Source organism: Leucopleurus acutus, assembly GCF_964270905.1.
Source record: "Leucopleurus acutus genome assembly, chromosome: 21".
In the NCBI taxonomy this organism is placed as follows: Eukaryota; Metazoa; Chordata; class Mammalia; order Artiodactyla; family Delphinidae; genus Leucopleurus; species Leucopleurus acutus.
The window spans coordinates 30,185,464-30,201,892 of record NC_139163.1 but is presented as its reverse complement, the minus strand read 5'-3'; the positions used below and the strand labels follow the sequence as shown (position 1 = coordinate 30,201,892).

Genomic DNA, 16,429 nt, shown 5'->3' with positions numbered 1-16,429 from the left:
AGGGTGACACGTGACATCAGGTACCAGGCACACAGATAGGACCAAGACTGAATGAAACCTTGACCTCCAGAAACGTTTTATTAGTTAACCTCTCTCTGTCGCCCTGCACCTTCCCCAATAGAGCTACCCAAAATTACCAGCGTGCATTTGCATGCCCGTGCATACATGAATGCAAACATCACACACACTGGCCTGCAAAATTCTCCACATATACCCCTCACTCTCCCCATCCCTAGAATGATGCTTTCCCTTTGCATTATATCAAGGTAATACTTGACCAGTCTTTTTAAAACCCTCAAATTTGCATGCTTACCCCATCCTGTCCCCAAACCAACCCTCCCTGGTTAGGTGTGTGCAGGACACTTACAAGGGGAACAGTTTCACACCCTGGCACGCTGGGCCAAAGAGAGGCAGCAACGGTGCCCCTGGAGAAGACCCCTCTCACGCACCATAGCTGCAAATTCACCTGCCCTCTCTCTTCCCTGGACTTTTCTTTTCCCAGTTACTTGACAACCTGGTGGTTTCCCAGAAAGAGAAATCCATCCCTAGTCTAAAAAGATAACCAGGACACGGTCTCCAAGATTCTTCCAGAAGGTATTTTACTGATAGCAGGGCTAGCTAACCTGTTCCACAAGTAGAACTATTGGGAAAAATTAAATGAACTCATTTAGGTAAGGCAGTTTGAAAGAGCCTAATACACAGAAAGGGCTTCATATTAGTCGCTATCGTTGTTGTTGTTATTATTATATGAGGGACACAGATGAAGCCTTAAATTCCAATATTATAAGTATGTTTGCTGCCTTCTCCCTACAACTTTTTAATTTCATTTTCTTCATACTCAAACTGTGGATAATTCTTACCTAAAGGATCAAATTGTCGGGATCAAGTAAGATAACATACTTTTTCTTAATATCCTTGTTTATCAGCCCCATAAAATGGTTTACAGACAGGAGGGTGACCAGGTCTTCACTGCCTACCTGTTTTCTATTGTATTCTTTTCAGCCTTCTTAAGGATTTCTGTACACATGTCTATATTTCTTGAAGTCTCTCAGATTCCTTGGGTTGTTTGAAAAGATATTAATAATTATTTCTATTATAAATAACATTATCCATAAATGCTAATGTCTATTTCTACAGTTAGGAAATTTAAAGTAAAACTGTATTATATCTCAATTCACCTTAGTTGTATTGCTTTTCTCTGGATAAAGTGACCAATTATACATTGCATTTTCCAATCTCAGTTTCAAAAGAATACTTTGCTAATTAAAAAAGTTTTCAACTGTAAGCAGAATAATATTACAGCATGCTTTTTTTTTTTTTTTTTTTTTGCGGTACACGGGCCTCTCACTGTTGCGGCCTCTCCCGCTGCGGAGCACAGGCTCCGGACGCGCAGGCTCAGTGGCCATGGCCCACGGGCCCAGCCGCTCTGCGGCATGCGGGATCCTCCCGGACTGGGGCACGAACCCGCGTCCCCTGCATTGGCAGGCAGACCCTCAACCACTGCACCACCAGGGAAGCCCCAGCATGCTTCTTAATTTATGTAGAAAGTCATATTCAAATTCTTAATTACTTCACTAGTCAATTACATTATAGAGATGACCTTCGAAACAAAAAGTAATGTAGAAGACAGCAAGTTGCAACTCTGGGGGGTGCATTATATAGAAAGAGCCTCTGCATGTAAATTATCATCATTGTCAAGTAAATTAAAATAATATGAGCAAAAGATAATTAAAGGCAACTTCTGTAAAAAGAAAATAATAATAAGATAACATATTTGGGGGAGAAGAAAGGCTATTTTGAATTGGAATGAGACAGTGGCAATTAAATTGTCCATCAGCAGAATAGCATTTCTTACAGATTTTCCTTCTAGAGGAACAGAAGTTGATTTGGTGGGGAAATGTGAGAAGACAGAGGGAAAGATGGGGATGGGAGCTAAGGGAGAGACAAAGGTCTCCCGCATCACACAGGAGATGGAACGTTCTCATTAAACAGATTGCAAGACCCCCATGATGACAGTCCAATAGTCAGTTTCCAGGGCTTTTTAAGCTACTTCTAGTCCTTTTATCACCATAGCAAAAAACGCCCCACCCACAAGCCACAGACCGCCTATCTGACTGTCCTTTGAGACAGTCAACACTCACTCACTCCTTCTCTAGGAGCAATCACTCAACCAACCTAGGTGTGCTCACCCCAGCTCCACTTAGCAAGGAATCCTGAATCAGAGAACACTGGGAATCACCTGACTTAACAGCTGGAAACTCAAACACAAGAATCCAGATCCTCTAGAATTCGTTCAGATCATTTCCAATTCTCTAATATAAACAATACTGCTATTCACATCTTCGTGTATAAAGCTTTTTTCATACTTAAGATTCTTCAGCTCCCAGGGAAGTTGCTAAAGAGTATGCATGCTTTTTTTTGCGGGGCGGGGGGGGGGCCCACACCACATGGCATGTGGGATCTTAGTTCCTGGGATCGAACCCACGCCCCCTGCAGTGGAAGTGCAGAGTCTTAACCACTGGATCGCCGGGAAAGTCCCAGAGTATCCATGCTTTTAAGGCTCTTCTTATATATGGCCAGAGTGATTTCTAGGCAATAATATAGATTTCGTTTAAACATATATATGTGTGTATGTATATTACATGCACCCTTGTTAGAATTAAATATTACAGTTAAAAAACTTTTTTTTATTTTTTGGCCACAGTGCGAGCTTGCAGGATCTTAGTTCCCCAACCAGGGAGGGAACCTGGGCCCACGGCAGTGAAAGCGTGGAGTGCTAACCACTGGACTGACAGGGAATGCCCTTTTATTTTTTACTTTTTTTTTGTTTTAAATATTACAATTTTAAAAAAATCTTTGCTAATATGATGGGAAAAACAATTAAATCCCTTTCTTAAAACATTTAGTATTTGAGATGGAAATTGTTTGCTAATTACATTTCTTCCCTAATGCACTAATTCCGTTTAAGGACATTTTTCTGTCGGATAACCTAGGTAATGATCCCAGCCATGAGGATAATAAACAGTAGTAAACATTATTTTAATGTTCACTAATGTTTAAAACATTATTCAAGGGGCTTCCCTGGTGGCGCAGTGGTTAAGAATCCGCCTGCCAATGCAAGGGACACGGGTTCGAGCCCCGGTCTGGGAAGATCCCACATGCGGCGGAGCAACTAAGCCCCTGCACCACAACTACTAAGCCTGCTCTCCAGAGCCCTCGAGCCACAACTACTGAGCCCACGTGCCACAACTACTGAAGCCTGCACGCCTAGAGACCGCGTTCCGCAACAAGAGAAGCCACCGCAACGAGAAGCCCGCGCACCGCAATGAAGTGGCCTCCGCTCGCCGCAACTAGAGAAAGCCCGTGCCCAGCAATGAACACCAAACGCGGCCAAAAATAAATAAATAAATAAATAAATAAATATATATATATATATATACACTATTGAAAGAGAAAAGCAGATACTGATCCCACACGAGAAGAAATAGGATATTACATTACTGAGATCACACTTTAAATCTCTATTAGTAGTTTTAAGAACTGGACTCCACTGGCAACAGAAATTAAGTGAAACCTCAAAAATTATATGCAAAAATTACAGTGTATGTGTATACCTATCTTTTATGGAAAGCCTGTGCTTAGCTTTCATCAAAAACTCAAAAATATCTTAAAACCACATCACAAAGGTAGCCCCATGAACCAGTAAAACACAGAGCTGAAATCCACCCACCCTGTGGTGAATTACTAAGAGACTAGAAAAAAAGCCTTGAAACTCAAAAAAAAAAAAAAAAAAAAAAAAAAAAAGCCTTGAAACTCAACAGAACAAGAAGGGAAGTGCCAAGCTTATACCATCCTCTCTTCCTGGTCTGCTTAAGTGTGTACGTGTCTCTGGTGCTTGGTTCAAAAGGAAAAGTAGGGTTTCTGTCCGTGAGGGCACGTTTTGAGGTGAGAGGAACGAAGGGTATTAAATGCGTCACTGCAGTCTGTGGTTTCACTGCAGTCCGATGAGCTCTGATTACCTGGTATGAGACCGGTATCATAACATTTGCAATGGTTTCAAGCACTGAGTTCTAACGAGCCATCAATAAAAGGCTTCCCATATGCACCTCTGGTTACTTCCATTGCAGCTGTCCAAAAGCTTTAGGCATCTCCTTCTCAATCTTATTCCCAACCTCTGCAGCCCTCCCTTTCCAACAAGCTAATAACCCCTTCCTCTCCCCAGAACCAATCCCACCTTTAGATACAGCCCTGCCACATATGATCCATTCAGAGTGCGAAACTGACCAATGGATTTTAATGTAAGAGTATGAAGGTTTATTGATACCAGCTTCTGATTCCACACAGCACCTAAACATTAAGAAACTATGATTTGTCAAGTTTCGGTATAGAATCAAAGAAGATCCACAATTATCTGAAAGAGCTATTAAAATATCCCTTTATTCCAAATACATGTCTCTGCGGGGCCAGATTTTCTTCATACTCTTCCATCAAAACAACATATGGCCACAGACTGAGTGCAGAAGCAGATATGAGAATCCTGCTGTCTTCTAATAAACCAGCCATTAAAGAGATTTGCAAAAATATATTTAAAAAATGCTACTCCTGTTGCTTTTTTGTTTTAGAAAGCGTTATTTTTCATTAAATGTTACTTGTGTTAACATAAACGAGTTTATAGTTGTTGTTTTTAAATGAATAAATACATATTCTTAAAGAGTTTTAATCTCTACTCTTCTCCAACCTTCTATTCTGAGTTTTGGTGCTATACACAGATTTGTCCATTTGCTCATTTATTTATTCAGGGGGATGTGAGTGTTCTTTTATCCTAGAAATGTGGGAGCAGATGGCAAAGTAGGACAGAAATGATGATAAGGTCCTGGTCAATGTGCAGACACTCGTGCCAATGATGGATGCAGTGTCTTCTGAAATTTTTTTTTTTTTGGTTGACGTTCATGTTTCCCAAATCACTATCTCCAGTCCAAGTCTCTGTTCTAGACTCTTAACCCCAGCATAATCGCTCCCTTCACCCCACATCCAATCAACTCTCAAGTCCTGGAAAGGACTTATCAATAGCTTCAAATGTTTCCACTTTTCTCCATCCATCCAAGTTCAGGCTACCTTTATCTCTCACTGAAACCATTACAACAGCCTTCCAACTGCTCTCCCTGGCTCCTGTCTAACCCTTTTCTTACCTGTCCCCTACACTGCACCAGACAGGACATTCACCGCCAGCATCCCATCAACAGGACCAGGACCGAGGGCTCTCATCTCCACTTTACAGATGAGGAAAACAAGGCTCTTAGGTCACTTGCCCAAGTGGGATTTTTAGGAGGCAGATCTGATTGGGTCACTCCCCTAGCTTAACCTCCAAGGACCCTAACTCCCAGGATAAAAGACAAGCTCCTGAACAAGGCCCACAGGCCACAGGCCCTCCATATCAGCTTCCCAGCACCTGTGCCCCTTTCATCTCCAAGCTTTTTTAACCCCTGTTGTTTGCTGTTCCCTCTGCCTGGGCCACTCTTCCGCCAAGGGTTTGGCTTCGGTGTATCTTCCTTCAGGAAACCTCCCTTGACTCCCTGAGACTGGGGGAGGTACCCTTCTTGGGAGTTCCCATGGCAACCACTACTCACTCTAAGGGCAGCCCTTCTCACACTGTTTTCTTGTTTTGTTTTTTGTTGTTTTATTCCCCCAACCCCATGAGTGAGGTTGTTTCATACTTGTAACACATTTAGGTTCTTTGGTCATATTCTGCATGCCATGCTAGGATCACCTGACCTCCTAAATGATTTTTTAAATTTGCATATATTAAAGGTTTATGCTCTGTGCTGTGAAATTCGATTTCACACATCTGCCACTGCAGTATCACACAGGACAGTTTCACTGCCCCAAAAGCTCCCCTGCGTTCATCTCTCCAACACGCCCTCCCCACCTCTGCACACTGTTCTAACTGCCTGTTTACCTGACTATCTCCCTCTCGGGTTCAGGATCCGCTCTGTTGAATGCGGGGTCCCCAGGATGAGGCAACGCCCCATCTGTCTAGTCCAAGAACTGGAAACTCTTTTGGTGCACCGACAGCTCAAACATGTCCCTGAATGGCCGTGGAGGCTGCTCTAGGGCCCCAGCAGCACTTTTCCACAGCTCTTCCCAGATGCTTGTCTAAATGAATAGAACACACAGATGCCTCAGGCTGCTAGCATGTCTGCTGGGCTCAGGAAGGGGGACCCGCTCAGAGGGACCTGCTGCTCACGAAATGGGTGAGGGTCGACCTCACGAAAGGGAGGGTGTTGAGTGGGGAGCGCGCGGGGAACCCTGAGAAGCTTTGGTCGGGGAGCCCCACATTTCAACCAACACACTCCACGGCAGTCTTGGCGCTTGACGGGCACCATCACCGTGAGGCTGCAGGGATCAAGGCACGCTCTGTGGACGGCTAGGCAGGCTGCAGCGAGGACTTGGCCTTGAAAGTCTAGGCCATGCTAGAGGCTAGAAATCTGCCTTTCTAGCTCCTATGATTTGAGAAGGAGTTGGGAGAACTCCAAGGCTGTGGGTGGAGGGGAGATGCTTCTGAGAGCTGAACCGTCAGAGTCCAAACAATCGCTTTCTCTGTGCAGCTGGCTGTGCACCTGGTGCCCGCACAGGGCCCTCTGTGCTTTTGTCCTTCCGCACACAGTGCTGTCCACACATAGACGGGGCTTATAATACCCTCCAAGGGAGAAGTGAAACCACTGACCAGTTCCCCTTTTCTCTGCTGAGCTGGCGCCCAGCAGCTACGAGCAGCTGGTACAAACTCACATTCCCCAGTGTAGCGGCTCAACCCGTTCTTATTATTTTATGGTTGGGAAGCTTTTGGCAAACATCCTGTTTAGAATAAAATGGGAGTCGGACTGACTATCGGGGGCTAAATTTACCACCTAGAAACTTCGAACAAAATAAAAGAGAAAGCAAAGGGAAAGGCAGGCCTACAAGTACACCGCCCACAGAGAAGGAACGTCAGCGTCTTCTGGCAGCGGGCTTTTTACCTGCACGTAGAAGGTCCTGGAGCTGGTTATTATTTCAAACAGGTTGTCCCTCATCAGCAGATCGCTAGACAGAGAAAGAGATAGAAAGTTACCAGGCATGCTGGTCACCCATTGAGGACTTGATTCACCCTGAGGCAGGTACCCGTGCCCCCACCCTGAAAGTTACCAGGCATGCTGGTCACCCACTGAGGACTTGATTCACCCTGAGGCAGGTACCCGTGCCCCCACCCTGAAAGTTACCAGGCATGCTGGTCACCCACTGAGGACTTGATTCACCCTGAGGCAGGTACCCGTGCCCCCTACCCTAAAAAGGGGATCCACAGGCCATTCCTCCTGCTGCCCTGCCTCAGAAGGCATTACAGGGTTTCCTCTAGCTTCACTTCCTGGAGGGTCTCAAGTGGTTTAACCATCCCCATGGATCCCCCTCCCCAATACACACCACCACCAGTTCTAACAGGACAAAGCTCCTTGGCCTCCAGAACCTCTTGCCTCACATGCACCACACCCCACACCGTCTAGGACTGTGTGTTTCTTCAGTGGCTCAGATGTACTGATAAAAAGTGCTTGGTGAGAAGTACTGTTTCAAGTGTTTTTATCTGAGGGTCAAGTAGATGAAAATTTTATTGGTTTTATATACATACACAAGCACACACTGTTCTGTCCATTATGCCCCATTAAATATATATTTTATATACATATATATTATTAAGAGATGGACATATAACAGTATATTTGTAAGATAAAAAACAGTATATTCATTTCAGGTGTACAACATGATTTGATATTTGTATACACTGCAAATGATCACTGTCTCGTACGTAACACTCAAATTTTATTTCTCGTGATGAGATTATAGCTTTTAAGATCTACTCTCTTAGCAACTTTCAAATATAGAATACAGTGCTATCAACCACAGTCACCGTGCTGCACACTGCATCCCCAGGACTTACTGATTTGACAACTGGAGGTTTATATCTTTCGACCCCCTTCCCCCATTTCGGCCACTCCCCACCCTCCGCCTCTGACAACCACCAATCTGTTGTGTTATTTTTTTGTTTGTTTATTTGGTTTTTTTGCGGTACGTGGGCCTCTCACTGTTGTGGCCTCTCCCATTGTGGAGCACACCGGACGCGCAGGCTCAGCGGCCATGGCTCACGGGCGCAGCCGCTCCACGGCATGTGGGATCTTCCCGGACCGGGACACGAACCCGTGTCCCCTGCATCGGCAGGTGGACTCTCAACCACTGCGCCACCAGGGAAGCCCTCCTTTGTGTTTTTTAATGTGTTATTTCATCCAATCTTCCCAACAATCCAATGAGGCAGTAAGACTTTCCCTACTTTATCGATGGGGAAACCCAGGCTCAGAGAGGTTCCATGACTTGTCCATGGCACCGGAGTAAGGAACCGGCAGAGCCAGGATTTGAAACTGGGTCCAACTCCAGAGTCTACACTCTTAGTTACTCCACTACCAGGTGCCTCTCCTAAGGGACCTGAATCTCTTATTTCCAAAGCCTTTCTCCACCCACACAGCAACTGCATCAGCTTCCCTAAATCCCTGCTCTCAAAAGGGGACTGGATGCTCAAGAGGAAAAAGGGAAGGAGAGAGTAGACCACTGGAAGATGCTTCAAATTGGGTGTGAGGTTTGGAAGAGGGACCCTACTTCCGCAAGGAGGAAGGCGAGAGGTAGCTGGTGCTCAGCCACAAACCTCCAATCCCGAAATTATTTACAGGGTGAAATGCCTGCTCTGTGCATCCAGTCACTATGGGGAACATGTAAGGAGTAAAAGGTCTAATTCCTTCCCCATGAAAGAACATAAAAAAGCAAAACTTTACAGTCAGATGTTAGACTGCGTGTTATATGCCAAGAGTTAGAATAGTTCCAAGAAAGGACTAATCACAGGGGGACTTCCCCGGTGGTCCAGTGGTTAAGCCTCTGCACTTCCACTGCAGGGGGGCCCGGGTTTGATTCCTGGTTGAGGAACTAAGATCCTACATGCCATGTGGTGTGGTCAAAAAATTTAAAAAAAAAAAAAAAGAAAGAAAGAAAGAAAAAGAAAAAGAAAGGACGGACTGATCACAGGCAGGGCTGGCTTCAGGAATCAGGACTTGGAAGGAAATGGCAGGTGCGCTGCCAGTGACATGGGCACCTGGGCAAAGGAGGAGCATGAGACTAGAGCCCCACATGGGCGGGGACGGCAATCAGGGGTCAGACAGACCTGGGGCCCAATCCTGACTCCACTGGGAAAAGGTATTTGAGGAATATTTTTAAAACTTTGTGAGCCTTTCTACCCCAACTGTAGAATGGAAATCAGAAGCACTCCTCTACCAAGCTTCTTACCGCAAAGATCAGTTATAAGTTATATAAGGCATCTCATGAGTTATATGAGGCACCTGGTACAACGAATGTCACAGAGTGGTCATTTGAAATGCATTTCATTAGCTATTATAATTACTTTCTGAGTATCTGAGTGGAGATGGCTCTTCTTTCTGGATAAGATGGTTTAACCTTTTCAACTCTTCTTGCCCATGCAGCACAATCATGTAATCTACTACAGGGGAGCTAAAAGCAGACAGGGAGGAAATCCCCACCCTTTTCATATCTACTTCTCAGGCTACATGTGGCCTTTCAATTCAACTCAAGTCAACAAAACATTAACTGACTACTCAGATGCCCTAACCCCCGTGACTGGGTTTGGGAGACCCCAGTCTCACAGGCCTGGAACCTGCAGGGCCTCGGCAACTTCCTTCCCCGAGGATCTTCAACTCCCTCAATTCTTTTCCTCGGAGTTCAGTCTGACTCTGGCTCAGGCAAAGTGCAAAGCGCTCTTAGGGACGAACATTATCTGGGTTTCCTAAGCTGCCCCAATACACCCATCAACCTGCACGGGCCTCCAGGGTCAGGAACAAGCCTCATCTCTCCTCCACCCGCTGTCACCTCTGGGGCCACACTTCTGCAGCTTCCATCTGTAGCACCTTTCACGCATGATAATCCGTCGGTGGGAACTTCCCTAATCTTCCATACTCTGCAACTGTCGTTTGCAAGGCTCACAACAGTGCCTGCTTCCTTGGGCCACAAAACACCTCGTTTTCATGCAAGACCCTCCCATGCCTTCATGTGAGAACAGTCAGTCTGCTGCTAACAGCTTCCCTGGGGACGCAGGCTCTGCATGCACAGTCCGTGGGACGGAGATTCCATATAGTACCCCTACAGACTGCAGACTGAGGGCCAAATGAGGACTGCTAGATGCCCGGATGCCCTCGGGTCTCTAAAGTTTGGTTCCAGGGGCACCTGTATGGGTGTTGGATATGGGAGAGCACTCGAAGAGGCCCCAGGTCCCAAACTCGTCCTACGCTCTGTGGCACTGGAAAGGTGACCATTTCCTAGTTGAAAGAGGAACACATTAAAAATACTTCCTCGTCCTGCCCAAGAGCATTGATGTGACTCATCCCCATATTAAGAAGACATCAGGGACTTTGTCAAAATGAGGAGAGGAGAAAGGCATAAACAGGGGTCTGAGCAGATGCACTGAAAAGCAAGTGACTAAGGGCACAGTCCCCCTCCACCTCCGAGCCCAGTCCTCCGGTGAGATGAGCAGCTGACACCTGAGAAACACCTCTCCTTTGTTCTATATCCTTTCTTTTTCTCCATCAGAAAAGTATCACACAGGCTCATTTCAGGAGCAAGAGTAAGGGGATGGGAAGAGGATAGGTTTGCCCAGCGCCATTTCACAGCTGCGGCAGCTTGGATGTGGAGTCAGCCACAGATGTCAAGGAGACAACGTCTTCCTGCTCTTGGAAGAAGTTTCTGGTATAGAGCCTCAGAAGGGGAGTAACAGAAGAGTTAAGGCTGAGACGAAGTGAGAGAGTGACACAGACTTACATATACTACTGTAAAAGAGATAGCTAGTGGGAAGCAGCCGCATGGCACAGGGAGATCAGCTCGGTGCTTTGTGACCACCTAGAGGGGTGGGATAGGGACGGTGGGAGGGAGACGCAAGAGGGAGGGGATATGGGGATATATGTATACGTATAGCTGATTCACTTTGTTATACAGCAGAAACTAACACCCCATTGTAAAGCAATTATACTCCAATGAAGATGTTAAAAAAATACAGAAGAGTTACGAGAGCACACGGAGTTCTGACCAGAGAAGAATAAGCAGAGACAATTACCCAGACTTGACCAAACACTCGTGCGTCTTGAGAACATCCTTGAGGAATATGGTACGCAGCGGTTCTCGGTCCTGGGGGAAACACAGAGAGAGCGCATGAGGCTGTCAGCCCAACGCCCAGACCAGGCAGCCATCATCATCGGAGGTGACTGGCTGAGACCAGGTGGCAAACAAGACAAGGTCTCAAAATAATCGAGAGAGGAAAGAAATCTAAGATGATGCTCTGTGGCCCTGACCACGAAGGCAGGGCGTTAAGGCCACTTTACATCACCATGAAGATGCGCACACCAGAAGGACGGAGGTCAGACACAAGCAACCCCGGAGTCTGTGTGCCCACATCTCTGCTCGGACACACACACGTGGGTGTGACTCCTGTGCCTCTGCCCTCCACGGCCTCTCAGGCAGGCCCCAGAGTGACTACAAACCTGCTCACACTTGAAGTAGCAGATGGTAAAGTCGTCCAGCGCAAAGAAGCGCCGTTTCCAGCTCTTGCGCTGAAATAAAGGGTAAAGAGCAGGATGTTAGAAGAGTTCCCAGCATTCCCGGGGGTGCGTTCGGGTTCTAAGCTCCTGGGGACCCCGCCCCACCGAAGCCAGGCTCCCACGTTGGGGGTCAGGGGCAAGGACTTCTTCTCATGGGGCGACTCCTCGGATCACCTCGAGCTGCGGAGCGGGAGCTCTCCCCACCCCAGCCTCTCCCTGGTTTGGGCGGTTTGGGCGTGGCTGGCTCCACGCTCCTCCTTGCAAACTGCCCTCCCCTCTGCCTCGCCCACACCCACTGGCTCCCGGGGTCCCCAGAACCCCTCCCAGCCCCCGCATGGACACTCACCACATTCCCTTGCTTCACACAATAGCCGCTCTTAATGAGGGGGGGCCCGGTGGGGACACGGCAGCCTGTCGTGGGGATGTAACTCTGAGACCTTCGAAGGATGGCGTGGGAGCCGGGCTCACTCCCTTCCTGCCCATCCCCACCGTTCTACAAGGAAACAGCTGCAGGATTAGCGCCGCCCCCTCCTGACGCAGCCACACCCCTGACCCCACCCTCTCCGGCCAATCATCTCTTCCTCTTGGGCCACGATGGCAGTCAAGTGAGAAATAAACCAGGTGGGCAAGCTGGGACGAAGTGAGAGAGAGGCATGGACATATCCACACTACCAACTGCAAAACAGCCAGCTAGTGGGGAGCTGCCGCATGGCACAGGGAGACCAGCTCGGTGCTGTGTGCCCACCTGGAGGGGTGGGATGGGGAGGGCGGGAGGGAGACGCAAGAGGGAGGGGATATGGGGGTGTATGTATACGTATAGCTGATTCACTTTGTTATACAGCAGCAACTAACACCCCATTGTAAAGCAATTAGACTCCAATAAAGATGTTAAAAAAAAAAAGAGAGAGAGAGAAAGAAACCATAAAAAAAACCCTTTGGCTTTGCCCCGGGAAGGCACTGTATGGGGTGCGTTCACACACCAAGGCTGGGGAGGTTGGGCAGACCCGGGAGAAAGGGAAGACTCTGAACGCACACCGGACGAGGCCTAGGGACAGCGGGGCTTGTTTCCAGCCATCCTCGACCCCACTTCTCACGGGCTTCACAGTGCCGGTCCCCGTGGGTGACGCAGAGCCGTACTGCCACAGAGCTTCAGAGGCGGTGGCCTCAATTTCTGCACTGCCGGTATTTTCTCGACCACCCCATGTGCACTGGCTCCGCTACCCTCACCCCTTCCTCGGTCCAGCCCTTCTGTCATGTCACTGACACACCACGGACACCCCCGAACCCCTCCACCCTCTGGCAGCGCCAGGCCCCAGCACCTGGTTGATGGGCGTGTGTACCACCACGCCTCCGATGATCTCTGTCTTGTAGGCCACCTGGGGCTTCTTCTCCAGGGCCAGAGGAGTTGCTAGGCTCTTGACAACTTCGGTCGTCAGGGGCAGGTTCCCAACTTTGGGTACCTGGGAAGAATGACAGAACAGTTAACAGGGAGCAGAAGGCCTAGGAAAAGTTGGGGAGGCAACAGCAGGAAGGGGGAGGGGAGGAAAGCTAATGTACGAAATTAGAGCACGACGCCTCTCTCCCCGCTACCCTTCCATCCATCCAAACCTGTATATGAGGAATTCAGCAGGCCACGCCCACCCCATGCACACGCACACCCACAAGCACACCCACTCGACAAATGTACGGAGCACCTGCTATGAGTCAGCCCTTGCCTGGCTAGAGACCAAAGGTAAAACAGCAAACACTGACACGTGCCCTGCCCTCACACCACATACGTGCTGATCAGGGAGACTGAGCAAAACTACAGAGCAAGACTAGCAATCAGAGTGATTACAAATCGTGGTGAGTGCCGTGAGGACGATAAACAGGAGCTGGGACTGACAGCAGCAGGGGAACGACTTGGGATGGAATGCCTGGCGTGGCTGGTGTGCGTGGTGGAGGTCTCCAAGGGGAGAGATGCCGAAACAGTAACCTGGTGGACGAAAAGGAGCCAGGAACATGAAGACGGGAGAAAGCACGCTCAGCAGTGGGTAAGATGCCTGTGGTATACGGTACAGGACTCGGGGAGCATGAGCTCTGGAGCCCCAGGGCCTGGGGTGTAACTCCTGACCTGTCACTAACTGAGTGACACAGTCATACAGGTGTCACGGCCACCAAATGACAGAGGATATAAATTTCAACACGTTAGAAATATGAATAAAACTACAAAAGTATTTTAATTGTCAAAATATTCTAAGTAACTTTTTATAAACGGTGCTAACGTTTACAAATGCAGCCCTTTCTGTGGAATGAGTTATCTTTGCTCCTCTCCATGACGGAGTTCGAGCACCACTGCTGGTGCAAGAACCACGGAATTTTTAGGGCGAGTTTGAGACCACAGGTTGCAAACTGGTGGCCCAAAGGTAGACTTGCCCCAACTGTGTTTCATTTGTCCTATCCAGTGTGTTTTTCAATCCGCTGTTAAAATCTGTGATATTTCGCGTAAAACTCTTGATGTCCAGTGAAGCAGCTGTCCACTCTTCGGATGGGGAACGGATTCTTCAGTTCGCCACAGTCCTGAACACCCTCCCAACCCGAGGTCATCGATCCTCATTCATGTTGCCGCTTTTCTTCCTCCTTGTCCATTTCTCATTTATATTGGAAAATTTTTCATCACAAGAGAGGCCCAGAGTAGTCCAGTTCTCTGCCCAAAGCCGATTAATACCTAGACAGAGACCAGACCCTGATGCTGCCGATGCAGTACCCACAGCACCACAAAGCCTGTCCTTCCACAGATGTGGAGAACAAACATACGGACGCCAACGGGGGAAAGCAGGGGCGGAAGGTGGGGAGCGGAGATGGTGCGATGAACTGGGAGACTGGGATTGACATGTATACACCAATATGTATAAGATAGATAACTAATAAGAACCTGCTGTATAAAAAATAAAATAAAATAAAATTCAAAAAAAAAAAAGCCTGTTCTTCACAAGGACTCAACGCCCCATGTGGATCTGCCAGGAACGTAACTGCAGACACCACGAGAAAAACTAACATCCTCTTCCACTTCTTCTACAGCCCTGGGAGCTAGAAAGACCTAAGAATCCAGACTGTTCAGGAGCTCACGGCCCAAGGATATATTGTATAATGCAGGGAATATAGCCAATATTTTGTGATAATTTCAAATGGAAAGGAACCTTTAAAGACTATATAAAAATTAAGGGACTTCCCTGGTGGTCCAGTGGTTAAGAATCCGCCTTCCAATGCAGAGGACGCAGGTTCAACCCCTGGTCAGGGAACTAAGATCCCCCATGCCGTGGGGCAACTAAGCCCGCGAGCCGCAACCACAGCACCCATGCGCCCTGGAGCCTGTGCGCCACAACTAGAGAGAAGCCCGCGCGCCGCACCGAGGAGGCCACGCACCGCAGCAGAGGATCCCACGTGCTACAACTAAGACCTGATGCAGCCAAAAATAAATACTTTTTTTTTTAATTAAAAAAAATAAACTATTGCAAGCCACGGGGAGAAAAAAAGAGCTCTCAGCTCAGGGCCACAGGAGAACTCTGCCTGCCAAGGACAGGGACCAAAGGCCACACCCCCTGGCATCTATCGAAACGACTAAGACCATCATGATTACGCTGGGGCCCCAGAAAGGAGACAGGGCCCCTCTTCCTGGCCTGTGCACTCAGCTTAGACCACGGTGACCTCTGCCCACCAACTCTCCAGATTGGGCCAGAAATCCACCCTGTCCTTCCCTTCTGGCTGAGGGACAACCGCAGCTCCCATTGCTTTGGGCCTCTGTTCAGTGCCAGGCAAAGTACCCATCTCTTTACTGCATTATCTCTCATCTCAGACGATCTTATCAGGTAGGCCTTATTTTCTCCATTTCATAGATGAAGTAAACTAAAGCTCACTGAAATGAAGTAACTGCCCCACTGCTAAACACCACTACCTACCTACCTGGACCACCCTTTCCGATTTCTCTGTGTTTTGCTCTGATAAGATAGAATTCTTTAGGGATGTGGATTAGTGCTGGGGTGTCCAGAGATATAATCACCGTGGAACAACACGACTGCCTCCAAATGACCCAAATGAATTCCTGAAACCCAGCAACGAAGGAGGGAAGTGGCCTTTCAGCGCTCACGGTGGCCAGAAGAGGACTCCTGGTGACTTGGCTGTTGTGTCGCCTCTCAACCCGTCAGCCCACCCGGAGAAGCGCTGGTTGTCACCGCTCATGTCCCTGCATCGTGGGCTGCCTCTGGCCAACCACCTGGAGCCTCTGCAAAGCTGTCTCCACTTCTGAGACTCTGAATCAGCCTGCGGAGGGCAAACTCACCAATAACTACACTCCAGATCTCGAAAACAAGTTCATCCTCTCAGTTTGTGTATCTCCCAGAATCCCAGTGAAAGGTGGGACCCCTTTCACGCACCGTGGAGGGTCCTCTGATGGGGGAGGCCCACAGGGTTCCCATTTGCAACGTGAAACGAAATTTGCAAGGACTCATCTTTCTTCCCACCAGGCGTGGCTAGGTTGCTACAAGGAATAATCCAACTTGGGAGGGAAGGGGAGAAAGCTGCGCTTTACTTTTACTGCTCAAACTTCAACCCTTTTGAAAAACTTTAGTGAGTTGAATAATGTCTCCCAAAATTGTCCACCCGTAACCTCAGAACGTGACTTTATTTGGAAATAAGGTCTTCGCAGATATAATTAAATTAAGATGAATTCATGCTGGTTTAGGCTGGGCCCTAAGACCGATGACTGATGCCCTCCTAAAAGGAGA

The 16,429-nt window shown here is 48.0% G+C and overlaps 1 protein-coding gene across 1 annotated transcript in view; it reads right to left on the bottom strand.

Moving 5' to 3' along the window:
• PLEKHA2 (pleckstrin homology domain containing A2) overlaps positions 1–16,429 on the bottom strand; it is a 57,253-nt gene that overhangs the window by 5,235 nt on the left and 35,589 nt on the right. Inside the window, exons 6-10 of the mRNA XM_082863960.1 lie at positions 12,986–13,126; positions 12,013–12,159; positions 11,610–11,678; positions 11,186–11,256; positions 7,014–7,077 (exon numbers count right to left, since the gene is read on the bottom strand). Of these exons, the coding sequence (XP_082720086.1) occupies positions 7,014–7,077; positions 11,186–11,256; positions 11,610–11,678; positions 12,013–12,159; positions 12,986–13,126 (492 nt within the window). The remainder of the gene's footprint in view (positions 1–7,013; positions 7,078–11,185; positions 11,257–11,609; positions 11,679–12,012; positions 12,160–12,985; positions 13,127–16,429) is intronic.